This window comes from Salvia hispanica, chromosome 6, assembly GCF_023119035.1.
Source record: "Salvia hispanica cultivar TCC Black 2014 chromosome 6, UniMelb_Shisp_WGS_1.0, whole genome shotgun sequence".
In the NCBI taxonomy this organism is placed as follows: domain Eukaryota; kingdom Viridiplantae; phylum Streptophyta; class Magnoliopsida; order Lamiales; family Lamiaceae; genus Salvia; species Salvia hispanica.
Genome location: NC_062970.1, coordinates 24,797,595 through 24,824,504, shown reverse-complemented (window position 1 = coordinate 24,824,504; position 26,910 = coordinate 24,797,595). Strand labels below are relative to the sequence as shown.

General features: G+C 35.9%; 3 protein-coding genes across 4 annotated transcripts; 1 reads left to right on the top strand and 2 right to left on the bottom strand.

Annotated features, from left to right (window-relative positions):
* The first annotated feature begins 1,168 nt into the window (after positions 1–1,168).
* LOC125196618 (solanesyl diphosphate synthase 2, chloroplastic-like) lies at positions 1,169–4,529 on the top strand. The gene is made up of 6 exons (XM_048095207.1): positions 1,169–1,676; positions 1,771–1,898; positions 2,611–2,738; positions 2,826–2,929; positions 3,499–3,626; positions 3,693–4,529. Exons 1-6 carry the CDS (start codon positions 1,496–1,498, stop codon positions 4,239–4,241), a joined length of 1,218 nt encoding a protein of 405 aa, XP_047951164.1. The 5' UTR covers positions 1,169–1,495; the 3' UTR covers positions 4,242–4,529.
* Positions 4,530–9,782: 5,253 nt separating this feature from the next.
* On the bottom strand, positions 9,783–14,824 carry LOC125197016 (cytochrome P450 CYP72A219-like). Of its 2 annotated transcripts, none has more exons than XM_048095706.1 (5): positions 14,459–14,824; positions 14,175–14,392; positions 11,098–11,345; positions 10,624–11,008; positions 9,783–10,253 (listed from the first exon to the last, which is right to left on the bottom strand). In XM_048095706.1, the coding sequence occupies exons 1-5, from the start codon at positions 14,733–14,735 to the stop codon at positions 9,828–9,830; spliced, it is 1,554 nt and encodes a 517-aa protein (XP_047951663.1). In that variant the 5' UTR covers positions 14,736–14,824; the 3' UTR covers positions 9,783–9,827. The 2 variants fall into 2 exon arrangements, with proteins under 2 accessions (XP_047951663.1, XP_047951664.1); XM_048095707.1 differs by having other exon boundaries at positions 9,783–10,235.
* A 2,893-nt stretch (positions 14,825–17,717) lies between these two features.
* LOC125193890 lies at positions 17,718–25,059 on the bottom strand. Its single transcript, XM_048091825.1, has 8 exons — positions 24,883–25,059; positions 24,050–24,299; positions 23,212–23,335; positions 21,722–22,065; positions 19,878–21,642; positions 19,309–19,568; positions 18,297–18,397; positions 17,718–18,043 (listed from the first exon to the last, which is right to left on the bottom strand). The coding sequence occupies exons 1-7, from the start codon at positions 24,969–24,971 to the stop codon at positions 18,326–18,328; spliced, it is 2,904 nt and encodes a 967-aa protein (XP_047947782.1). The 5' UTR covers positions 24,972–25,059; the 3' UTR covers positions 17,718–18,043; positions 18,297–18,325.
* Between the last annotated feature and the right edge of the window lie 1,851 nt (positions 25,060–26,910).

Below are 26,910 nucleotides of genomic sequence, written 5' to 3'. Positions count from 1 at the left end.
TGTTTTAGTTCATCTGTCTATGGATTGCTAAACAATAGAATTTTGAGGTTTGATAGTATTTGACTTTTATGTAGTTCTTTTTATGTTTAATGTTCAGAACTAGAATTTCCACTTGATTTTTCTTGAACTTTTGTTCGACTAATTGGTCGTTACCTTGATTATTGTCAATCTTTGATCGGTGATAGCTTTGATTGGTTTATCTTATATGTTCATACAATAATTGTGACATGAGTATTGATGCATGATAGGGAGATATCGTGGTAAAACTTGAGTCGGATGAACGTAGAACTAATTAGAATAACTAAAGAGTTAGTGAAATCATTATCCTTGAAATTCCTCTATTTGCCTAATTCTATCTTCTTTGCTTTTATTGTTTTACTTTATTTATTTATGCGTAGTTAAACCAAATCTCTTGTTTCTTTAGATAGTATTTGACAGTTAGTACATAATAGCCAGTTGCAATTATATTCCCGGTGTTCGATATCTCGGTACTGACCTTTAGCTATACTAGATCTACCTTGTATACTTGCATATATTTTTAGTGCTAATAAATAGTGCATCACGTGCACACGAAACACGTGCAAAACCCCATCCCTTCAAGTAGCTTAAGTAGAAGAAAAAAGAGAAAAAGTAAAAAAGTGGAGAAAAAATGGATAAAGAATGAGAGAAAGTTTTCATCTTTTAAATGAGATAATTTTTGTGGACACCCAAAAATAGCAAAATGAGACTATTTTTGGTGAACGAAGGAAGTACATATAAGTGAGACCCACTTTTCATTAACTTATTCAATCTAATTTTTTTTTTATATCTTTGATAACCCTTATCCAAATTAAATAGAATTTCTATTATGGAACAAAGAGTATATATTAAAATTGATGCTATAAATGTTCAAAGTCATGAAAGAATTAGTATATTGATTCCTGATAATATATTTTTGGAGATAAAAGTTTTCAATTGGTATCAATAATCAATCTATGCAATAAGATTATAAAACACAATACTATCCATACACGTGTCAAACTGAGATTGCAATTCGTGTATTGATAAATTAATTCAATCATATTTTCTATTACAAATAAAACCCCTCCAATCAAAATTCAACTAGGGCCAGACAATGAAATTAGACCACTAGATAAGATTCAGATTCACCAAATGTTGCCTCTTCCATTGCTTCTACTTAAATAAATCATGATCGATCTATAAAATGGCCAAAAATTAAAAATCCAAACTTGATGCTGTAATTTTTTGCTCCACTCAATTTTTCCAGCACAAAACGAATACGTTTCGCAGCCAGCAGCATCTTCTCTTCTTTGAGAAACTCCTCAACTCCACAATCCACTAAAACTTCGCATTTTCCCTGCCTTTTTTGAATCAAAGATTCAATTTTTACATCACTGGAGACTTGTTATTCTGCTAGAAATGAGAAATTGCCCGAGTTTCTGAAGTTGGCTTATTGAACTTCTGGGAAAAAAAAGGTTGCTACTTTTTGCTAGTGATGATGTCAGTGACATGTAGTAATCTCGAGTTTGGTAGAACAAGATTGGATTTTGCGGCGTGTGGGTGCTCTTCTTCCAATGTCTCCACCAATCGTGTAGCTGCAAAAGTTTTTGGAAAGGGGCTGCTGAATAATCGCTGCCGTGTGTTGTCGACCAAGACTCCAGAAGCTTTTCTCAGTGGTAAACTATGTAGCTTGAGATATTGTTTAACTTGATGTAGTTGTAGTTTGTGATAGCTTGATTGAATCTTGGAGTTTCTTGGCATTGTTTATAGGGGTTGTTGCTGGTCCTCCTCCTCCAGTTTTGGATTTGGCTGAGGAGGAAAAGGGCCTTCCTTCGATGTCGGATATGTTCGAGGTGGTTTCTGAAGATTTACTAACATTGAACAAGAATCTGCAGTCGGTGAGTTTCTTGATTTTTGATGTTTGTAGCTGTTTATCTTGAGGTGTGATATTGGGGGAGAGACACCATAGAAGATGTTTTTTATAGTGTGGAGAGTGATATAATGGCGATTCGACTTTTGAAAAAACTGAATTAGTTGTGATGGTTGGAAACTTGCTTTTCTTATATGAATTGAATGATCATCAAATGGAGGTGTTAAAAAAACCATGGTTGGATTTATAGTATTCTTCATTCAGGTTCAACTTTGTTACTGTCTATGATAATCTGCCGTCGGTGAGTTTCTTGATTTTTGATGTTTGTAGCTATTTTATCTTGAGATGTTATATTGGGGGAGAGACACCATAGTAGATGTTTTCGTAGTGTGGAGAGGGATATAAATGGCGAAATGATTCGACTTTTGAAAACTCAATTAGTAGTGATGGTTGGAAACTTGCTTTTCTTATATAAATTGAATGATCATTAAATGGAGGTGTTATTGGAATCTTGTTGCTGTAAATGATAACTTCGATCGATTAAGAAGGTTTACTTTTGTGTGATGCAATGGATGAAGCATGAATGACTATTAGTTGGAGTATGTCAATTAGCATTTAGCATTCATGCTTGTCGAATTTGATTTGTTAACACTTGTTGGAGAATCTTTAGTTCACATGCATTGTGTTTTAATATGAGCACCTATCAAACTAACTAACTTACTGCTGGATATGATTTTTAGATTGTTGGTTCAGAAAACCCTGTTCTGATGTCTGCTGCTGAGCAAATCTTCGAGGCTGGTGGGAAAAGGATGCGACCGGCTTTAGTTTTTCTAGTCTCACGAGCTACTGCAGAAATTGCTGGTTTGAAGTAAGTCGTACAGGGCGTTCAATCACAATATCTGACTTCAGTTGACACCTTAAAGTTGTTCTATTTACTCAGCTCTTCATGGTTCAGGGATCTTACCAAAGAACATAGAAGGTTGGCCGAGATCATCGAGATGATCCATACTGCAAGTCTGATTCATGATGATGTAATAGACGAAAGCGACATGAGGAGAGGTTAGACCTCTTAAATTTCTCATATCATCCCAGTTTTCATTGCATTCCCTCATCGAACTTCAATATATAGAAGAATCATATTCTCTTCTGCTTTTCATTATAAAAAAAGTAAATATGATCAAAGAAAGGAAAAATACAAAATTTGTACCCTTTATCATCACTTCTTCACTTTTCTTCCTAACTTGATGTATAATGCATCATTCATTCATGTTTAGACAAACTATAGCTTGAGAAAATGCACTTGTTTATAGTATCCTCTTACAAATTGTTTCAGTGCTAATACTTTTATATACAACTCCTCTTCAATATACTTATTGACTATAAAACTGCCTAAAACAAATTATTCCGAGTAGAGGAAAGGTAGGTGGTCGGGTAGTGGTAGTGGACAGAAAATGGGCATGCCTCAGCGAGAGAAACAATGGATATCCTTTATGCTTGATCACTCATAAGCTCGACCAAATGTCAAATTTTTTGGAACCTACGAATCATGTGATTTTCTCTTACAAGTAACACGAAAAGAGAGCACTTGCTGCTGCACTAGCTTTTCTTATTTTACCGATGCATTGCAGGAAAGGAAACTGTCCATCAATTATACGGCACAAGAGTGGCTGTTCTTGCTGGGGATTTCATGTTTGCCCAATCATCGTGGTACTTGGCAAATCTCGAGAATCTTGAAGTTATCAAGCTTATAAGCCAGGTGCGTTATAACTTCGCTCGCGACCTTTTGTTGATCATAGAAAATTACTGAGTATTGGTGTTGCAGGTGATTAAAGATTTTGCGAGTGGTGAAATTAAGCAGGCATCGAGTTTGTTTGACTGCGATGTTCACCTTGACGAGTATCTAATCAAGAGCTACTGCAAAACAGCCTCCTTGATTGCTGCTAGCACCAAGGGGTCCTCCATTTTCAGTGGTGTCGACAGTGCCATCAGCGAGAAGATGTATCAGTACGGTAAGAATTTGGGCCTCTCGTTCCAAGTTGTTGATGACGTATTGGATTTCACCCAGTCAGCGGAGCAGCTGGGGAAACCGGCCGGGAGCGACCTAGCAAAGGGAAACCTAACTGCTCCGGTCATATTTGCACTTGAGAAAGAGATGAAGCTCAGAGACATCATTGACTCTGAATTCTGTGAGACGGGGTCGCTTGAGGAGGCTGTTGAGATTGTCAAGAACAGCGGGGGGATTGACAGGGCTCGGGAGCTGGCAAGAGAGATGGCTGATCGAGCTGTTGAGAATCTGCACTGCCTGCCCCCGAGTCCCTTTAGGCTATCGCTGGAACAGTTGGTGAACTATAACTTGGAACGGATAAAATGAAGGTGCGTTGCTTAGGCACGCTGCGGTGTGGTGTATAGTTGAGTCTTGATCAACACAATGGGATTATGCATGAACGGAGGCATCAGAAAGATGGTTTTCTGTTGTATGTTTACAGGTTCTCTTGAACAATATTGGTGTAGCTATATTGCTGCAATTGTGCGTTGTTGTGCACATTTTCGGACAATGACCGATAGGATAAGTATTAAGTTTGATTCTTGTATACATTTATTCTTCATCAAATGGGAAACTAATAATATAAAGCAGGCCTTCCTTTGGTTTTAAACTTCACCGTTGTTGTACATAGGGATGTCAATCGGGGTCAGTCTAGTGATAAACACAGATTTTGTATATTTTTGAGGCTAAGATTTGACCCGTTTTGAATGTTAAACATGCAAAATATGTTCTGTAATTGCATAAATTATACAAATTGGTATTTTGACGTGTTTTGATAGAAAAATGTGCAAAATAGATTTTAAAAAAGACTAGAGAGATGTTGAAATTGAAGATTAGAGGATTCAGATGATGTCAGCGGTTTGCAGACCCTAGTGTCCGTCGAGCCAGTCAACGGCCGACGAAGGTCATGCATCCCATTGCGGAAAATGCTTGAGCCAAGACCTTCTGACCAGCGGTCCACTGAGTCAAGATCAGCAGTCCGTCAGAACACAGAGAATTCAAAGAGCAGTTAGCGGTGCACTAAGTAAGTGCGGCAAGTGCATTCAACCCTAATTCGCCCCCAGTCTTGCCCTTTTGAGCCAGAACTGTTACCTAATCATAGAATGAGTCTCCAAGTCTATTACTCCCTATGGTGCTTCATTACAAAGGTCCAGAAATTGAGTTCAATATTCACTCTCGAAGATTTACGCCTTTCAGTTCCATAACTCATCATTTTTATCATTCGCTTTGGATATTGGAGCTTGAAAAGAAAGAGGAGACTTGAAGCTTCAAGATTCATCCCTTCAGGTTTGATCTAGTGATAGTTTTAATGTTTTTTTTTTTATTGTTATGGATTTTATTACCTCGTCTATGAGCAACTAATTTGTTGAATTTTACGAGTCGGAGTACCTCTTCATGTTTATTTAATTTCAATTCTTTATATCAAAGACTATCATTTGCTTCGCTCAATTATGTGGGATAATGCTTCTAGTTACTTGACAAACAATGTAAGATGACTTGATTGCCTGATTGCATGTGGAGGCAATGGAGAGATGTTTTACATGTTAGATTAGAATTGATATAGTTCATATCCCAAAAAGACCAACTTAAAGTGATGACTTTATAAGGGTCTAATTAATCTATTTAAAGTTACTAGTTAATATTAAAGTGGGAAAAATACTGAAATACCAGTCTTATTGTACCAAGAATATATTAAAAATATCAAAGTTTCGGTATATCATGATTTCCGGTATGATATCTTACCGAAACCTTTCGGTAAGGTAACAATACGACTTTTCATATACCGCGACTGTAACAGCCCGCCATTCTAGGGTACAATAAATGCGGCGACTGCTACCAAAACGGACTTAAAAGAATTAAACATAGGCTAGGGTTTCATTTAAAGATTTTTGACCAATGTATTTAAGGGAACTATCAGAGCAATAAGTCAATGGTTTAACCTAGAAGCTTTAATAAGTAAAAGAAAGACACCATAAATTACGACCAAAAATCTCAAGAGTTCAACATAATTCCCAGAAAAACCACAAGAAGTCTAAAGCTTCTAAACCGAAAGGAATAAGTGCAAAATATCCAAAACAATACTAAAGTGTATCAAAAAATTCAGCGGAAACGACCAAGAGAAAGTGAAGCCATGTATGAAGACACGACAATACTCGAAGTTCAAAACATCCATCTTAATTAATTAATATGCTCAACAACCGCCACCGCTCGTCGCCATTCAACCTGCACATAAGGAAAACACATGCAGGGCTGAGTATTTTGAAATACTCAGTGAACTCGTTGCCAAAACATTTTATAAGTTATGCCACCCTTACCATAGTGAACTCGAGGTTTTACAATTATCAAAATAAAGATCAACGAGTATCACAAAAATTATTTCCATAGACTGGCCAGTCAAACAACTCCCCACTTTTCTCATCAATTTTCACAATCACAACATTTCTATGGTGTGACGAAAGTGTGGCCACACTTTTCGCCCACGAGACCGGCCGACAAGCAAGGACGACTCCCGATCCCACCGTGTACACAGCCTGGTAGGGTTTGCGGCCCTACTCAGACCCGAATTCGTTTAAACATATCCATAGCCCTATAGTCAGGCGCACAATATCACAACCAAAACAGACATAGGCATGGCATAACAGTTAAACCACCCTTATCTCTCCACTTTCATAAATTTGCAACATAAGAGAGAGTTTAAGAATAAAGCCCACCTCGATTGCTTAGAATTCAAGTATGTTCTTTCCCTTTGTTATCCTGCTTCGCAACCGAGGTTTCACCTTTTAATCACATAGGCATATATCACAAATCAGATTCAACACAAACTCCTAACTCATGCATGTCTCAACGCTTTCCCTTTTCCCATCGATTTATCTTAACATCATCAATCAAGGCCATGTTCATCTCATAAGTTCCATTCGCATTTCAACTCTAGATCTAACATCAACATATGTCACACAAGAGTATTTTGCCAACATACACACAACACACACACGCACACGCCACACACACACACTCGATGCACACACATGCATACATATTTTCCATATCCCATTTATCCCACTTTCACTCAAACAAGATGCATGAGGGTTCAAGAATACCGATTAATCGGTTAGAAAGAAGAGGAATCGAGTAGAAAGAAGAAGATTAATATGAGAATACATTTTTGAGAGAAACGAACAGTAGAAACGAAGTAAAGACTTGGTTCTTCAAAAATCTCGAGGCTCAAACTCTATTTCTTCTCAAAGGATGGAGGATTATTGGAGAAAAGTAGAAGAAAATTGAGTAAGTGAGAAGAGAGGGAGGGGGCAAAAATTGTGATAGCTAGGGTTAGGGGATTCTCTTATTTATAATGCTCAATAAGATCTTTAGGTAAATAATATAGAATATTTGGTAAGATTTGATTCTCCATAATTAATTAAAAACAAATATTGTGGAGTAGGGAGGAAGAAATAATAAAACAAAGTGAGCTAGGGTTCAAGCATGGGGATTTTCGAAAATTGTGGCTTTTAATTAGCCAAGATTTCGTTTGGTATATTTTACGGAGTAGAATAAAATATCACAGAGCAAAATAAAAATCCTCCTATTGAAGAAAGGAAAATAGGCGTGTTCTATGCCTTTTAAATAAGGCATGGATTTTTAGTATTAACTAAAATAAGATATGACAAGATCTCTTGAGGTATGGAAAGATTTGGTAGAATATTTAAATTATAGGTATGGAAGGAAATCAAATAAGGGATCAAATAAAAATAAAATAATTCTTCCTTCCCAAACATAGGTGATTTTCGAAAATCACCTTAAAAATAATAGGGTTCGATTTTTCCCATGTAAGAAATAGGGAATAATTGGGTTTTGGATTTAATTTGGATAAATATCCCAAGAATTAAATTAAATTCGGAAAAATAGAATTTCTTCTCAAAAAGTGAAGGGGTTCGAAAATCTCAAAAATTAGGTGGCTAGTATTTATGAAAATTTTCCCTAATATTCTCACTCACCCTTAAACAAATAATTCACCTCATAATTTAATTAATCACATGCCACATCATATAATCAACAAGTTTGACTTTTCAAACTTCCAACGCAACCCTAAACTCGACTCGGTCAAAGAAACTCATGAAATAAATTCATCCATCAATTAATTCTCGTCTCCCACGTCATCAATAAAATTTCTAGGGCTCTAAAATTAGGGTTCGAAAATCCGGGATGTTACAGCGACATACCGATATTATTATATAGTTATATACCAAAAATATGGTATATACAGCCCACACGGTATATATTGAATATGCAGTATATATCATAAAATATAAATACAATTATATATGAAATATATTTTAAAATTATAAAATCTACCATAAAACACAATTATAATTATATTGAAACTATATTTAATTTATTAGTTTGGATGCTCTTTAAGTATTTTGAAATATTATTTTCAATGCTTTAGTATTTAATATAATTTTCAAAAGAATTATATATTTGTATGTTGTACCGTAAACTGATATGCCGTAAAAGTCCAGTATACCGCAAAAATATGATATAACGAAAATGCGGTATGATAACTCTACTGAAATTCACCATATCTAAAATGTGGTTTATTTGATAAGGTAAAAGTGTATTTTTTTCATACTGAATGAGGGGAAGACTTCGGATGGAGGCGCCGTAAAACTAGGGTTTTTTAGTCTCACCTGAGAGAGAAAGACAAGAAATGTAGAATGATAGAGAGTTTGTGTCGTAGGTGTTGTGATTTGTCAATAGATCGAGGATCCCAGATTCAATAGTTAATTCACCAAATTAAATACTACTTCATTTTTAGTCCGTCCCACAAGAATATGTACTTTCTAATTGTGTAAAGTCTTTTTTTCTGAGGATCCATTCTCTACTAACAATACTTTAATTACTTTTTTTCTCTACCTCTCTCTTACTTTATCAATTTTTACATTAAAATCCGTGTCGAACCAAAGTGCATATTCTTTGGGATGGAGTAAGCACATATTCTACCACAATTAAACATGGAACGATTAGATAAAAGGAGATCTTAAGAATACTTCTACGAATCAAAGAAATACATATTATATAGATCTTCTTTTTTCAGAGAAGGCTTGCAAATCCTACCATTTTACTATTTGGATTCAACCTTGAATATTCTAGTCAACTACCCTTACGCAAAAATTCGATTATTGTGTGAGCAACAAGCCATCAAACTTCTAAACCTAGGTAATATGAAATGTCCCAAGTGATGGAGAGGAGTACATTTTGATCAATGTAGAAATAAACAATCACTAAAATCTGTTTTTTTAACCAACGAGATGTATTTTATCCCAACGTGATCCATTCAATGTTATACGTCACTCGAGTGTCATAAATATCCAAGATAAGAAGTGACTTCAGTTCGACACAATCAACTATTCACGATAGATTATCCACCATATCTATCTAGTTTAAGAATATTGATATCTTACTTCTACAAGATCTGTTACCATATGTCTACTGATCAGTCTACATTGTAGAAAAATGACACTTTCTTTTTATCATTTACTTATTTTTCATAAATTTAATCGATATATATAAATGACCGAGAAACCATATGATAAATAAATTTCTTTCTCATAAATTGAGAAATAAGAAATTTATAGAAGTTCGAAGCATATTGTTCTGGATACATTTTATCGGTAGGTGGGTACCAAAAAATATCCTAAATCAATCTCAATTTTAGTTAATGTAAATGATACTAAGAGGTCTATTTAAGCATCACTTTCCTTTGGAAGTGAAGGATTGTCTTCGATCAAACCTACTTAATAGTTTTATTTTATAAATGATAGTATGCATATATTGAAATGAGCGTATGCTAACTTAGGAACATGAAATGGCTGGGTAAATGGTAATCGTGTTTCATGAGTACTAAAAAGTTTTGAATTATAAGGTGTGCAAAATCAAAGGAGCACCATATTGTGGCTGCAACGTCATGATCGGAAATGGAGCATGCAAGTAAGAAGATGACAATTTGAAGTGGAAGCTCCGAAGCATCATCGCCAGCGCCATCTTGGCCTCCATCATGGCGAAGTTTTGGCCTATGCAGACGCGAGGGCCTGAGCTGAATGGCAAGAAGGCGAAGTTCATCTTTGCTGCACTCGAAATCCCATTTGCGAATCTGTCTGGTCTGAACTCGTTCACATCTTCGCCCCATATCTCGGGATCGTGATGCATTTGGGCTATTAGCAGAGTTAACTCTGCCCCCACTGGCACCGTCATGTTTCCGAGCTTCACTGTCTTGGTGGGTGCTCGGATGATCAACGGTGCTGGTGGATATATTCTTAGAACTTCCTGCAAAATCATGCTCACCTGCTCTCATAGTTCATTTTAAGATTATTTTAGTTCGATTTTTGTGCGATGAAGTAAAACGATTTAATAATGAAGTCCGTTTAAAATGAAGTAAAAAGATCCAAAAATGAAGTAAATCATTTGCTTGATTTATTTTATCAACTAGATTAGAAAAATGGATGGTTGAGATTTGATCTCTAGTTTGGTCTTTAAAATTAGGTTAGACACTAAATGCAATCCACATTTGTATTGAATATTGACCACAAATTAAATTATTAGATATAAGAGTAATATATATGTATGTAGACACTTGCTGAGTTGCAAACTCATACCACATTAGAGAATGAAGGAAGTTGGAAACAATATATAAGTCAGTTAGTTTGAAGCTTACCGTTTTAAGTTGGTTGAGGGCATCAAAAGTAGGTGGATTCGTTCCCAAAACTTGCAAAATTTCTTCCCTGGCACGAGCTTGCCAATGTGGGTGTTTGCTGAGCATCACCAACGTCCACACGAGCAAATTGGATGTGGTCTCGGATCCAGCGAAGTAGAAGAGCTTGCATTCCTCAATTACATCCGCGATGCTCATGCCCATCTTCTTGCTCCCTTGCTCTTGAATCTCATTCATGTTTGATTCCATTAATATGCCTAGCAAGTCATCATGGATGGTTTCTCCCCTCTCGGCCGCTCTCTCTCTTTCGATGATGATGCCCCTCAAGGCTGACTCAATCTCTCGCGATACACCTCTCATTCTTCTGTTGGTTTTGGTGGGGAAGTACCTGCACAACAAATATAACCTTAACTAAGTAAAACCATATTTCTGTTTCCCAATGGCTATCATACTGCATTGCTTCAACAACGTCCGTACCTCCATCCAGGGATGAACGAGAACTTCAACAGCTGTAGAATGAGCATAACTTGCTCCTTCTGCAGCTGAAATATTCTTCTCCCTTGTTCATGGCTGCAGCCGAAAGCAGTCCTTGAAATCACATCACCTGATAAATCTTCGAGGTAAGGCCAGACGTCCATCTCCACATGCTTTCCGTTTCTTGAAACCAAGGCTCCCCATTTCTCTATCATCTCCGAACAACATGCATACATTGCAGGTATCATCTTCTGCAAAAAGGAAATACTATAAGTTATATACTACTACTATGAGATATGATCGGTTGATAACTATCTTAAATTGATAACTGACAAATATGTCAACAACCTATGTTATGGATGTCACTACGAAGATAGTTGTCAACAACCTACATTATGGATGTCAATACGAAGACATTTGTATGTCAACTAAATGTAGTTGACATATGTATGTCTTCTGTTCACATGTAAATATAGATGTCAATACGAAAAAATTTATATGTCAACTAATTTCTTCGTATTGACATCCATAATGTAGGTTTTTTATAGTTCTCAGTTATTAATTTAAGATAGTTGTCATGTAACAGCCCGCCCTCCTAGGGTACAATAAATGCGGCAACTGCTACCAAACGGACTCGAAGAAATGAACAAAGGCTAGGGTTTCATTTAAAGAGTATTGACCAAAAGATTAGAAAGAACTATCAGAGTATTTAAAATAACAACTTCACCTAGAAACTTGAATAAGAAAAAGGAAGGTATAATAGATGACGTTCAAGAATCTCAAGAGTATGACATAGTTTCCAGGATAGAAACCACAAGATAGTCTAAGGCCTCTAAACCGAAAGGAGAGTGCAAAATATTCAGAATAAACATAAGTGTTTCAAGGAATTCAGCGGAAAGCGACCAAGAGAAAGAATAGCTATGTATGAAGACACAACTACGCTTGAAGTTCAAAACAACCATCTTAATTAATTATCATGCTCAACACCCGTCACCGCTCGTCATCGTTCAACCTGCACATAAGGAAAACACATGCAGGGCTGAGTATTTTGAAATACTCAGTGAGCTCGTTGCCAAAACATTTTATAAGTTATGCCACCCTTACCATAGTGAACTCGAGTTTTTAAGCAGTTATAAGAGAATATCACGAGTATCACAAAATATATTTTCATAGATTGGCCAATCAAACATACTCCCCACTTTTCTCATCAAATTCCACAATCACAATCTTTCCATGGTGCGACGAAAGTGTGGCCACACTTTTCGCCTACGAGACCGGCCGACTAGTAAGGACGGCTCCCGATCCCCTCGTGTACACAGCCTGGTAGGGTTTGCGGCCCATACTCAGACCCGAATTCGTATAATCACATTCATTGCCCTATGGCCCAATGGAGCGAACTCACAAACTAGGCATCAGGCACACAATATCACAATAAAACAAACATAGGCATGGCATTACAGTTAAACCACCCTTATAACACCAATCAATATTTTTGACAAAATAAAAGAGAGTTTTAAGAGTAAAGCCCACCTCGACTGCTTAGATTTCAAGTAGTTTCGCTTTTCCGTTATCCGGCTTCGCAACCAAAGTTTCACCTTTTAATCACATAGGCACATATCACAAATTAGGTTCAACACTACTCTTACTCATGCATGTCTCAAAACTTTTCCCTTTTCCCATCGATTTATCTTATCATTACTAATCAATCAAAATCATGTTTATCACACAAGTTCCATTCGCATCTCCAATCTAGATCTAACATCGACATATGTTACGCAAGGATATTTAGCCATCGAACACATACTACACCAACACAACACACACACACACGTCTCGCGCGCACACACACACACACACACGCACACACATGAAACATATTCCCAGATCCCCTTTTATCTCACTTTCACTCAACCAAGATGCATGAGGGTTCAAGAATATCGATTAATCGGTTAGAAAGAAGATGAGTCGAGTAGAAAGAAGAAGATTAATATGAGAATACCTTTTCGAGAAAAACGAACGGTAGAAACGAAGTAAAGACTTGGTTCTTCAAAATCTTGAGGCTTAAACTCTAATTCTTCTCAAAGGTTGAAGGATTATTGAAGTAAAGTAGAAGAAAATTGAGAGAGAGTGGAGAAGGGAGGGGGGCGAAAATTATGGGGGCTAGGGTTAGGGGTCCCTCTTATTTATAGTGCTCAATAAGATCTTTAGGTAAATAGAATAGAATATTTTGTAAGATTTTATTCTCCACAATTAAATAAATAAATATTGTGAGGTAGGGAAGAAGAATTAACAAAAATGGACTAGGATATCAAGGCATGTAATTTTCGAAATATATGGCTCCCAATTAGCCAAGATTTTGTTTTGGTATATTTTACGGAGTAGAATAAAATATCGCGAGCAAAATAAAATAAAAATTTTCCCATTGGAGGAAAGGAAATAGGCGTGTAGTAGCCTTTTAAATTAAGGCATGGATTTTTAATATTAAATAAGATATGGCAAGATCTCTTGAGGTATGGAAAGATTTGGTAGAATATTTAAATTCTAGGTATGGAAGGAAATCAAGTAAGGAATCAATTAAACAAGCAAAATAATATTTCCTTCCCTACATGAGTGATTTTCGAAAATCACCTAGAAAAATAAGGGGCTCGATTTTTCTCAATAAAAAAATAAGGAAATAATTGAGTTTTGGGTTTAATTTGGATAAATATCCCAAGAATTAAATTAAATCCGGAAAAATAAAATTCCTCCTTCAAAGAGGTCAAGGGTTTGAAAATCTCAATATTTAGGTGACTAGTATTTATGGAAATTTTCTCTAATATTCTCACTCACCCTTAAACAAATAATTCACCTCATAATTTAATAAATCACATGCCACATCACATAGTTAGCAATTTTGACTTTTCAAACTTCCAGGTCAAAGAAACTCACGCAATAAATTCATTTATCAAATAAATCACATCTCCCACGTCATCAATAATAAATTCTAGGGCTCTAAAATTAGGGTTCAGAAATTCGGGATGTTACATGTCAACCTAACAGGACCCCTACTACTATAACCATGAACATTTATAACTACTTACTTTCAACTTCTCAATATGGAAGGCGGCGTTGATGATCTTTCTATGCATAACCCATTGCGCATCTTCAAGAAACAGAAGGCCCCCAACGATCGTTTCCCCAATCGGGTCAGGTCTGGGCTTCTGGAACACACCAGGTTTCGTGAGAATCTCTTTCATCAGCTCTGGATCCGCGATGTTGATCCTGGGCGCAGCTCCAAACCATGCAAACGAACGCGGCCCTTTTGCCGCACCAAAAACAAAAAGTCAAGTAAATTTAACCTTTATAAATACATGTTGAGGCTTACCATATTTTTGGATGATCTGTGTGTAGAACGGAAGGATATGAGGCAGAATGGGATCGGAGAGGTTGACCGTCTTTGGCTGCTCTTCTTTCATAACTGCGATCAATTGTTTCATGTCTCCGATGAGGAGTCTGTAAGGGTTGCCACTGAGACCTTGCTCTCGGAGAAATTTCTCGAGCTTCCTCGGCCTCAGCCAGACCCATTTTAGTAATTTTAGTGCAAGTAGCATACATACTAGAATGAGTGTGGAGGTGAAGACTGTGCCAAGTTTTACATCCATCTTGTTTTTGTTGATTTAGCAAAGCCAAGACTTGATTTATTGGGATTATGTATAAGGTGATCTTGTTTGTATTGTTATTGCTATTTCAAGAAGGCGGAATTTACAAGCTTTTTGCCAAGTCAAATCATGGCTGTCTTTCTAAAGGTAACCATCAAATTCATAGGCACCACCAATAATGTCATGAATTTATTTCGTCAAGTTCGCCCCATCTGTATTATACTATTACCCTCTCTGTAATAAACCAGTCACTTTCTTTTTTGGGATGTTCCACCATAAATGAATAAGTACATATATTCCCACCTACTTTGTTCTATTCATTCCACTACTTTTCCTCTCTCGTACTGCCTCCGTCACATAAAAATATGTGCACCTTCCATTTCTGTCCATCCCATAAAAATATGGACATTTCCATTTATGAAAAATGTTGTCATCAACTCGTCACTCATATACATCAATTTATTTACAACTAATACCATTATGATCCACCATTGCAATTCATTAAACACTAGTAATAATATAGGTCACATTATTCCCGTATGTTGTTCCACCAATCAAACAAACTACTGTATCGGCTCATCTGTCTACATGTCCCATTCTTGTTTACTCTGTACTATTTCCTATTCTTTCTAATGCAAACATGGTCATGTTTATTAAAACCGCAAAGCTTATTGTCTTTATTTTAAATATAAAGAAGCTAAAATTTGAGAGAAAGTCATTATAGACGGTGGAAAACAAACCTGGTCATCAATTCAATATGTAGTACATAAATTACAGAAATGTAGACAAAAATTGTCCCTTGAGTAAAAATGCATTAGATTGGACTCTGGTTCATATCACACGAACGAGAAGTACTTGTACCATTTGTGATGTGCAATAACTGATGCTTCAAAAATATCTCATGAGTTAGATATTTAGTAGTATCAGCTTTATGAGTAAAAGTATGAACATTTGAATTTTTTATGTCAAAGCAAATCAAATAAATTATACTGGATTTAGGGGTGTGTATTCGGGTTTCGGTTCGGTTTTTCGCCCAAACCGAACTGAACCCGAAAAATCGAATTTAGGCTAAAATTGAAACCGAACTGAACGGAAAAACCGAAAAATTGAAAACCAAAAATCCGAAAACCGAACTTAAAAAACCGAACCAAACCGAAAAAACCGAAATTTTAAAACAAAACCGAAAAACTGAAAAAAGAAAAATAGTATATATATATTAATATAGGATTGTGATCAATTGAGATTTTTTATGCTAATTGAGAAATGAGATGCAATATCAGCCACTCATTTTTATTAAATGAGTGGTCCAGATTTTTCCACATGGAAAATATCTTTAGATTAATTAATTATGAAAGGACGGAATGGTAATATCATGGTACATTTTATTCAATAAATATTTTTAAAAATTTTTAATTTTTTTTAATTTATTTTAATTTATTTTTTCATTTTTTAATTTTTTTTATTCTTTTTTATTTTTTTTAATTTTTTTTTTTATTTTATTTTTCAAATACATATACTATTCATGTCAACTACACACATATAATGTCAACTATGTGTACAATCCATGTCAACCACACACACAATTCATGTCAACTACACACATATAATGTCAACTACATGTGTACAATCCATGTCAACTACATATACAATTCACGTTAACTACACAATATAATGTCAGTTACATGTACAATTAATGTCAAATAGTATTTATTGAATAAAGTTATTGACATTTGATGTGTAGTTGACATGAATTGTATATGTAGTTGACAAAAAAAATGAATTTTTTTAAAAAAATTTAAAAAAATTAAAAAAAAATTAAAAAAATCACAATTATGCCCTCGTGTTGACATAAACTATATGATGTTCACATTTCACAAATATTCTGGATGAGTGGCTGAGATTGCATCTCAATTCTCAATTCGGTTCATAAATCTCAACCTAACAAGACCCTATTAATATATACTCCCTCCGTCCCACTTAAAATGCAACATTTGAGAATCGGCACGAGATTTTATATAGTGTTGTTTTGTGAGTTAATGAAGAGAGTAAGAGAGATGAAAAAGTAGAGATAGAGTTGTTTCCATTTAAGGAAACGTTTCATTTTTAATGGGACAACCAAAAAAGGAAAACGTTGCATTTTTAATGGGACAGAGGGAGTATAATTTATTTGTTTTATATACACTAATAGAATATAGATATATATAATATAAAGTTAATTGAATATATATAATATTTATTATATAAAAATATATTAAAAGAATATATATTATATATATGATACACTATATTTAGAATATAATTCGGTTTTTCAGTTTTTTTTTTTCGTCCAAACCGAACCGAACTAAAAAACCGAAATTTTTGTATTTTTAAAACCGAACCGAACTGAGAAACCGAAAAAACCGAACCGAATTTCAAAATTTCAGTTCGGTTCGGTTCGGATATTCAGTTTTCGGTTTTTTTGCTCACCCCTAACTGGATTAGTATTTCGGAAAGGTAGTTTTATGACAATTCAACCTCCTTAAGTGTAGTAATTACTCCTATCTATCAATATTGGTGCAAAGATAATGTTCGTACTATATGTCGTCAGAAATAAAGTACTCCCTCTGTTCCATAGTAGTAGAGTCATTTTGCTATTTTGGTACGTTCCATAGTAGTGGAGTCATTTCCCTTCATAGTAAAGGTCAAACACATTTCTTCTCACTTACTTTATTCTCTCTACATTTTCTTCTCTCACACTTTATTATCTTTTTATTTAATACATTACACACATTTTTCTTAATCTCCGTGCCAGAGAGACATGCCTACACTTCTATGGAACGGAGGGAGTAGTAATTTGTCATCCAGTGCATATCTTTTCTGATGTTGAATCAATATTGAAAAAACAGAAAGAAAGACAAGAAAGGTCTATAAGAAATTAGAGATGACCATCCCTTTGTTGATAATGTAGAGATGTTTACCTATCACACCAACAACGAAATTGAGATATTAAAGCAAAAGAGGGTTAATATTCTTAGAAAACTGGATTCAAATTCAAAATGAACCGCAATCTCCAGACTTACAGTAGCAAAATTCTGAAACAGTAAAATATGATAATCCGACACACGACACAACTATCACGACTAAACAAGCCTGATGACTAGGCGTTATTGAAACTGAGATCCGAAAGTAAAAGCACTCAAGATAGAGGTTCTCTTGTATCTTGAATAACGGAATTTTAGTTTACTCCATTCGAGGTGAAAAAGTAACAGATAACATTAACACAGTGTGTTCGAAATGGCGCTGTTAAGCTCAAGGTTCGATGAGTGAACCATCTGCAAGGATGGCACGTCAGAGTTAGTTGTGAAATAGAACATAGCTTATGAAAATGTGTACTTTATTACATGTTGCAGTTATCATGTTATAAGAAAATTGTAAGGTAATATAGGAATTAGGACCAAAGTATTGCTAGAAAGACCAACAAGATGAAATACAGAAGCAGGGGGACATAAATAGATAACATATTCACCTGTCACTCTCGGGATAATTTTATATAGAAGAATCATGAGATGAGTAATAGAAAATTACCAGACGCCACATATTCGAGAATAATCCAATTAGTTTCTCCCACGGCTCTTGTTGAAAGAGTGCCGTGACAAGAGCTTCTGACCAGGTGTGTGGTGATCATCCTGCAAAAGTTTTCGAGCCATTGTTTTAGTGCAAAGTTGTAAAGGTATTGTTATGCTAGATGCTGCTAGGGAATGGACGTCTCTCATCCTATTATAAAACCTGCTCAGTGTTCTAATAATTTTCCATTTCTTACATAAAAAGAAAAGAAAATGATGCACTCATTTCAAATTAATAAGTACTACCTCTGTCTCACTCAAGATGTTCACATTTCCTTTTTTTTATCCCACTTAAGATGTCCACTTTCCATATTTGGAAACAAATTCCTCATTAAAATATTCAATCACATTTTTCATTCTACTTTATCATACTCAACTACTCCACCTAAAATCCCGAGTCATTCAAGAATGTGGACATCTTGAATGAGACGGAGGGAGTGCTAATTTGAACAGATAGAGGAGTTTTTAGATGATGAAATATTTCAAAAGTCTACTTCCTTTAAATGGTAAAAAGGGAAAATAGAAATTTGCATCAGAATATCATAAAAATGGTCAAGATAAAGTAGAAGAACATAATAGATACTTCCTCCGTCCCATAGAAATAGACCATATTTCCTTTTTCGTCCATACAGTAGAAATAGTCCATTTCCATTTATGGCAACCTTTTTCTCCTCTTTTACTTTATCATTTATGGGTCCTACCATCCACTACACAATTTCAACTACTTTTTCTACTTCTCTCTTACTTTACCGATTATACATTAAAACCCGCGCCAACCTTAAATGGCCTATTTCTATGGGATGGGACGGAGGGAGTATCATTATATTGAGGGCTTTTTATGTGTTAATAGACTTATGGTTACCAACTTTGACATAGGTTGTCTTATTATTAGTAAAAGAACATAAGAAGGAAATTTAACAAAATCATGATTCTATGTGAAAGCATTTGGAAGACACTAGACTATATATGCTAACCTTATACATGGAAGCAGCAGATTCAGATTCTACTGGTTGCACTGGTGCAACCTGGCCTTGCAATTGAAAAGCATCCAAAGCGTCTAATGTCAGCTGCCAACCACAAAGTGCGAGAGTACTCGGACTGGAGCCAGGCCCGCTGCTGCTACTAGAGCCAGCTGCAGCAACATTTCCATTCACCCAGGGACAGTAGGGATTGTGATACTTAATTGGATCAAATTCCACCGCTTCATCATAGTTGCTGCCGCCATTTGGAGGCCCTGACAGAAGTCCATATGCAAAAACAAATGCCTGAATAACATACATAGCCCCGCGCACACAAACACAAACACAGATTGGAATTGATGTCTGAAGCGCTAAAAAATCAGAGCTGTGATTCCACAGAAAATTACAATGCAATTTATAGTAAAATATATTCACGGACTGGAATTGCTTATCGGAAGTGTTAAATACATATGCTCTGAGATGACATACAAAATTGCAGATAAATTTAACAGATACTTATTTGGTAGGTTTAATGTGCAGGATGAACACCTCCAATTTTTATTTACAAAAGTGAGACTCTTTACCTGATGCATTTGCAACTTGATAGCCTGATTCCACAAAACCACAGTCATCGGTTGTTGGATCCTTGGTGGCCTGAGTGACTTCTTCCTTAGATAGCTCCATGCCAGAACATAAAATGGCATTGCAAGAAAGTGAAGGATGAGGACTGTTCTCACAGGAGGTGGCTCGCATATTACTTGTCTTGTCTCCACTTTCAACAGATTCTGCCTTAGTTGAACCCATAACTTTTGAACCACTATCTGCCCTAACTACGGATCGAGACATCAAATCTTGACTATCACCATGAGGATCCTCTCTATCTATTTCTTCAGGGACAAAATCACCCATCAACCCTCGATCTGGTGCAAATTCACCTGTTTGGCCTTGGTTGTCAGTAATTTCAGTAATGGGTTCTACATCACCAACAACACTCTCAGTTCGGTCAATAGAAGCATCAATCCCATGAATTTCAGCTTCATGGCTAGCACCCATGCCAACACTTCCTCCACTAATCCCCAAGCTGGGACCATCCCTCCCATGAGCGTTTGTAGTTTCTGTGTTTACAACTTCTTCTTCATTTGTACTGCTAACTCCAATTTCACCAGTACTTCTCACAGCAGCAGGACAAGTACTCTGCTGTGCTTGATTGCTATAATTCAACTCTGATGTCTCGGCAGGATCTATGTTTTTTACTCCTGATGTAGTTGGAAGATGTATGTCATCAAAATCGCCGGGATAATTCTCAACACTTTCCATTGAATCATTATCTGCACCGTGGTCCACTGTGTCCATTGCAATGACCGAGGATACACGGGTTGAATCTCTAGTTGATGGATTAATCATGAATTGTTCAGTTGCCGGGTCAAATTCATCTTTATAAGCATCAATTCCTATGTCGAAGCCGAATGACCGACTGGGACCAGCACCAGAAGAATCTTTCCTATATGGTGATCGACGGGGTTCTACAACCCCAGAATCACGAGCACGTTTTGAAGGACCAGCAGAGTATTGTCCACCATCATCAACTTCATCACCATCACGATCAATGACAGTACCCTCTCCACTGTCTGCTTGTTGGAGCAGTATGTGTGGCCTGTCACCTGTACTTCCACCTTCATCTAAGTTCCTCTTGCGTGAACTAGGGCCGCGTGATTCAAATGAAGCTGCACGATCACCGACCTCACTGCTGGAAGGCTGCCCAATCAATAAATCTCTACCTCTATGCCCATATTGATATTGTTCAGATGTAGCATTCATGTTCAGCCGCGATGAGGACAATCCAGCAGACATTGTAAGATTCAACTCCACCCCAACATTTGAAAGTGACTTTCCTTCACCAGTTGCAGCTTCATCGTGGTCATCTGCCTGCTCCTTCTCCATACCATCTGCAGCAACCCAACCACTGATGCCACTCGCTGCACTTATTCCACGTGTCAGCATCTTCTTGTTAGTTCCGGGACCATCAGCGCTACTTGGAATAAAACTAGAGGGGCGCGGGACAGTTAGAAAGTCCCACAGTCTCACTGTCGCACCACATAAGCTGCAATCTAACAATGGTGATCTGGATACACCTTTTGAGTTAGTCCCAATAACTTCATGTCCACCATAATCCCTTTTTGTTGAAGAGGACATGGCTTTCTTTCCTCGGCTAGGATCACGAGGAGCACGATATTTTGAAGGACCAATTGAGCAGCCATTTCTAGCCGATTGAGCAGAATGCTCTTCACAATCCTGAATGTTTGGGAGCCACCTAGGTTCCCATCCACAAAGACTTATGAGCTTCTGAGCCTGCAATGTGACAGAAATCTCACTAAGAGGCAAAAAACCTACTAGTTAATAAAAGAAGTAGAGGCCACATGTATATTACACGGGAGTATATGACGAAGACACTATCTCTGGAGCTCTCAGTTCCTAAGAGAAGTTCTAACTTGATGCCAGATTCATTGCGTGAAAGCTGAGACTGGGCCAGCAAACGATCAATTTCTGGGCCGCGAGAAATCTGCATTTGCTCAATTGTCGATGCAGCCACAATGGGAAGGGAGGGAAATTGGAGCAGTCCATCACACCTATCCTTATAACCACCAATAAGTGCTGATGGTGGAGTTGGAGGGAACTGTACCAGGCTTTCTGCACAGCAGTTTCCTGTCCATGGGCAAGTAAGCTTATGCCCTTCGTCAAGTTTCTTGGAAAATTCGTCTCCAGCACCATCAGCTACAACAGAAAATTAGCCAGACAAGTGATATGAATAGTCAATAGCAGTGTGATTTTGATATGCACAAAAAGAAAAGGCTTCGTCTCCCATATTGAATATTCCATTTGAGAGCATTACAAATAAGATTAAAATTAGAGGAATCACAACTTTGAATTACTGTGTTTTGTCAGAAGGATGATTCCAACCAGATCTAAAGAGTATTCACTAGGTACATTCCCCAAGTCAACAAACGCTAGTTACATACAAAAATAATAGCTCCTCAACCAGACATATATAAATATAGGCTCATAGGTTGTTCAGTTAGCTTTATATTTTTAAAGGGTCACAAGCATCTGAAAGCTATTTCTTATAAGTTGATGACGTTCTGAGGAATAGCCATAGAGTATAAGTTGAAGACAAACTTAGTTTATAACACCTACCACGAGGTCAAAGCTAGCTTGAGTGATTTTCCATAAGTAAAAAAGAGGCAGTGACTAAAATGCACAAAACCACTACAGGTGCAAATTTATATGTGAAGAAAAAACCTATTTAGCCACCTATGAAAGAACCCTAGACAATATTGCAATTAACAGAACTACAGTACTATTTGATATTCAAGATGATCCACAAGTACTCCTTTAAGATCCACCAGGTAAGTCACTCCAGTAATAATTAACATATCACTCTTGTTAGCCCTTGTTCATGCATTTACTGGGATTCTGACCCCTTATTCCATAACTGACCAACTCTCTGGAAATATTCAAGACTGATTTTCACAAAAATGCATACATTAAAGCACCATATAATCAACATAACCAAATAAGATTACGATTCAAGAACTTCATACACAGACAATATCTTGGATATTACTACATATTGTGCCTCACAATAAGTATATATTTACATGTCAAAGTTTTGAAGTACACCAATTATTTTGTATGCATATATAGTACTCCCTCTGTTTACTAACATAGGAACTTTGAAAACGGCATGGGTTTTAATGTAAAATTGGTAAAGTAAGAAAGAAAAAATGGGTAAAGTAAGAAAGAGGGAGAAAAATCGTAGTGGAATTAGTGTTAGTGGATTGTGGGGCCCATTTCTAAAATGGATGATGGCATGGAAGAAGCCTTTTTATAATCTAATAACAAACAACCATCACAATTCACCTTCAGAAGGAGTCCAGGTAGCTGATGAAACAAACTTCAAAATTGCACCACAGGATTCACATTCAACTTTATCAACGGCCACATTCACCCATCCTTTTCTAGCACAGGCCAGGGAACTTGCAGCCTGAATCAAGAATTGCACTCAAATACAGAGATAAGCATATAACGGCATCTAGTCCACCACCAATCTTGGCCCAACAGAAAGCTATACAGGGAGCATAAACTCAAAAATAAAAGAAACTATGAATGGATTTGCACAAAAGCATAACCACCAATCCAGCAGATATTCTGTTCATTCCACATCTATATCTTACTAAATCATTCTGATTGTCTTCTAGCCATTTAGTCTGTCTACTGACTCTACCCAGTTTAATTTTTGGCAACCCTAATAATATCCTATCCAACTTAAATCTGAACCTATTTGAGTGTACAAAAGCAGTCTCAGTCTCAGATTCATGCCACACCCAGGCCATCACATCTTAAGGTTTTCAAATTGATAGCAAGCAATTTGTATTCTACTTCAATCAATCTTTTCCAGCACTAGTAGTTATACTGATAAATCAAGTTTACAAATGTTTATTACCAGTGGATCACTATCTAGAAAGGAAAAAAAATCAGAAAACAGCTAATACTAGGCCCAAAATCATAGAAAGCCAATCACAATACCTAACATAATGGAACAACAAATTACTGAAGTGAGACATTATTTTGATCAATCAATATGATGGAGACGATGAGAATCTATGAGGAAGACATTAAACTAACTCAACTGAAGATAGCATTAACAGAGGAGCAATTTCTGGAAAGAAAACACAGAAAAGAGGATAAGCTCAAAAACCTTGGGTTTTCCAAACCAATTGGCTGGTTTGAATGTTGAGAGGCGTCTCAACAAGTCACCCCTTTCCCAGGGCCTGCAAGAAGGCTGTGATGATCCAAGTGCTGAACCACCAGCACTAGTGCTCAGTGATGTGTACATGGGCTGTGAACCGATCTGGGAAAGAGACCCTCCTTTCGAATTCTGCACTTGACCAAGCCCATCTGAGCTGCCAGCATTTGTGGGAACAGCAGGAGACGATGCCCCAGCAGAACTATATAGAAGAGCAGCAAAATAAGATTTAAGACAATCATTATGAGAAATCCAACATCGCCAATCTAATTAAGACTCTTGAAAAAATGATCTTGTCCTAAATTGACCAGGACTACTCATTCATTATTTGCAGTTTCTTGCATTTGGGTAAAACAATGGAGATTAAAGGTTCTCAGAAGCAAATGATGTTCCATTCCTTAAAGAGATAGAATTTCCATTACATAATTTTCAAATTACAAACAATTAAGTAAAATTACTCATAGATAGACTGAAATTTGCCAATCGGCTAAATTTGAAAACTAATTAATCGATAGAAAATAATGAAACTTGGCAGAAAAGGTGAAACTGTAATCAAGGAGTGCAGAAAACGAAGAGGCGTCACATCACATGCCCTAATTTTTCAGCACATCACTCATACGCAAGCTGTGGGCACTAGAAAGAGGATAAAATCGAACAGACTAGGAATTCGTGCAAAGAATTTAAGCAATAAAGACAGAAAAAAAAGGTGCAACAAGTAGTGAGATCACAGTCGTAAAGATCAGCAATTGCAATTAGGAAAAGAGGTTTGTGAAAGGTAATTTCACCTGGCAGCGGGAGTGAGGGTGGGAGGAGGAGAGGAAGATCTCGGGGGCAATAAGGGGTCGCGTGAGGAGCTCACGGCTTCGTCCTTCATCCTTGGCGAGCGCGCTCTCTGTGTCGCTCTTGCTTTCTCATATAGTGTGTTTGTGTGTGAGAGAAGTCTTTGGGTGTAATTAAAACTGACATGCGCGAGTCATTTTGTTGATTGACACTGAAAACAAATTAGGAAGGGAGCTGCCATTTATTTCTCTACTAGTACTAAAGAGTTCTTAGAATTTTGAAAATATCACTACGGCCATATTTGATTGTCCGACAAGTAAAGTTGTTAAGGAAAATGATTCTTAGGAAAATGAATCCTTGAAATATGAAACAACTTAATTTTCTTGTGTTTGGAAAAATCAAAATTTTAAATTTCATATTTGATTAAATAATAATACTAATAATTTTGATATTATATTAAGATTCCTTTAATAAAAAATTAATTAAAAAAATTATAATATATTATTATTTTATTTATTATTATAATGCTAATTTAAATAATTTAATTAAGATTTTCTTCATTTATTAATTTATATTATTATAATTATATATAAACATATTCTTATAATTTTAAATATTTATTGTATTATAATTGAATAATATTTATAATTTCAAAATTTCATTAAGCTATTGAATAAAATTTATAATTTCAAAATTTCATTAAGCTTTATAATAATAGTATAAGATTGAACTTATTAAATAATTAAATATGTAAGAATCTAAAAACTGGGAAAAAGAATACCTGAGAAAAGCTAGGATTTAGAATCCTAGAAAGTTGTACTAACTTTCCTTATTCCGGGATTTTGATTACTTTTCCAATTTGATTAAAAACCAAAACAAACACAAGAATTTAAAATTTAAGGAATCAGATTACTTTCCCAGACAGAATCCGTGCAACCAATCACTACAGGTTTTTAGAAAATTATTAATTACTCCCTCTGTCCATAAAATATTGTCTAAATTTGACTCGACACAAGTTTAAAATATGTGAAGAAAAGTGAGTTGAAAAAATTAGTGGAATGATGGTCCCATATTTATATATTAGTTTTATAATAGAATGTGCGATAGTTTTATAATAGAATGTGAGTGTAAAGACTTGATGGAAAGTGGGGTCCATTTATCAAAAATAGAAAGAAAAAAAATGAAAAGTGGACAACTTTTCACGGACGGATCAAAATAGCAAAATTGGACAACATATCACGGACGGAAGGAGTACATTTCAGGTCCTTTTCTATTTATTTTTTTCCATTTTAACCATGAACTTCTTTAAGACACACTCGTTCCATCCTACAAGAATACGCAATTTTAGTTAGACACGGATTCTCCATCATTTTGGTTAAGATCATATGGTTCTAATCCCTGTTATTCATCATTTAAACATTCTTCTATTTCTAATCTTCCATCCAATTCAAGTTTGGATTTAGCTTTTGTGGCTAGATCCACCTCATCTTGTTTGATTTTGTGTTTAATTTGATGATCAACACTTGTGGCATAATACTTGGGTAAATCACATTGATTTTTATCATTTGGTATCTAGAGCCTATGTGCCTAGAAAGTGGTTGATCTATTGTTTCTTCCTTTGGTTTTTTTTTTTAGCCTTTGTGTTTTCTTGTTTTAACATATATTTAATTGTTGATCTAATTCTATCGTAGTTTGATTGAGCTGAAATTTTATGTGAATGAACCTTGATATGTTAGCTAATTGCATGCAAAAATTCAACCAAAAATACCTTCGTTTGCTTATGGATCTGATCGATTGAATATAAGTGTCATGTTTCAGTATAGTTGGAAAAAACGTGAAATATACTACTCCATCCGTTCCTTCATAGTTGAGTTATTTTTCCAATTTTAGGAAGTTATCTCATAGTTGAGTCATTTCTATATATGATAACACTTTTTCTCACTTTTACTGTACTCTCTTTTACTTTATTCTCCCTACTTTATTCATTTTCTACTTTATTTTTTCTACTTTTTTTTTTCTCTGTCTTACTTTTT

Excerpts from the sequence above, each read along its gene's own strand:
- LOC125196618 (XM_048095207.1), top strand. The coding sequence starts at position 1,496 with ATGATGTCAGTGACATGTAGTAATCTCGAGTTTGGTAGAACAAGATTG. Across the intron at positions 1,899-2,610 it reads TGAACAAGAATCTGCAGTCG|ATTGTTGGTTCAGAAAACCC; the intron begins GTGAGTTTCTTG and ends TATGATTTTTAG. Across the intron at positions 2,930-3,498 it reads CGAAAGCGACATGAGGAGAG|GAAAGGAAACTGTCCATCAA; the intron begins GTTAGACCTCTT and ends GATGCATTGCAG.
- LOC125193890 (XM_048091825.1), bottom strand. The coding sequence starts at position 24,971 with ATGAAGGACGAAGCCGTGAGCTCCTCACGCGACCCCTTATTGCCCCCG. Across the intron at positions 23,336-24,049 it reads ATTGGTTTGGAAAACCCAAG|GCTGCAAGTTCCCTGGCCTG; the intron begins GTTTTTGAGCTT and ends TTCTTGATTCAG. Across the intron at positions 21,643-21,721 it reads TCTTCGTCATATACTCCCGT|GCTCAGAAGCTCATAAGTCT; the intron begins GTAATATACATG and ends GTCACATTGCAG.
- LOC125197016 (XM_048095706.1), bottom strand. The coding sequence starts at position 14,735 with ATGGATGTAAAACTTGGCACAGTCTTCACCTCCACACTCATTCTAGTA. Across the intron at positions 14,393-14,458 it reads ACAGATCATCCAAAAATATG|GGCCGCGTTCGTTTGCATGG; the intron begins GTAAGCCTCAAC and ends GTGCGGCAAAAG. Across the intron at positions 11,009-11,097 it reads TCGTTCATCCCTGGATGGAG|GTACTTCCCCACCAAAACCA; the intron begins GTACGGACGTTG and ends TTTGTTGTGCAG.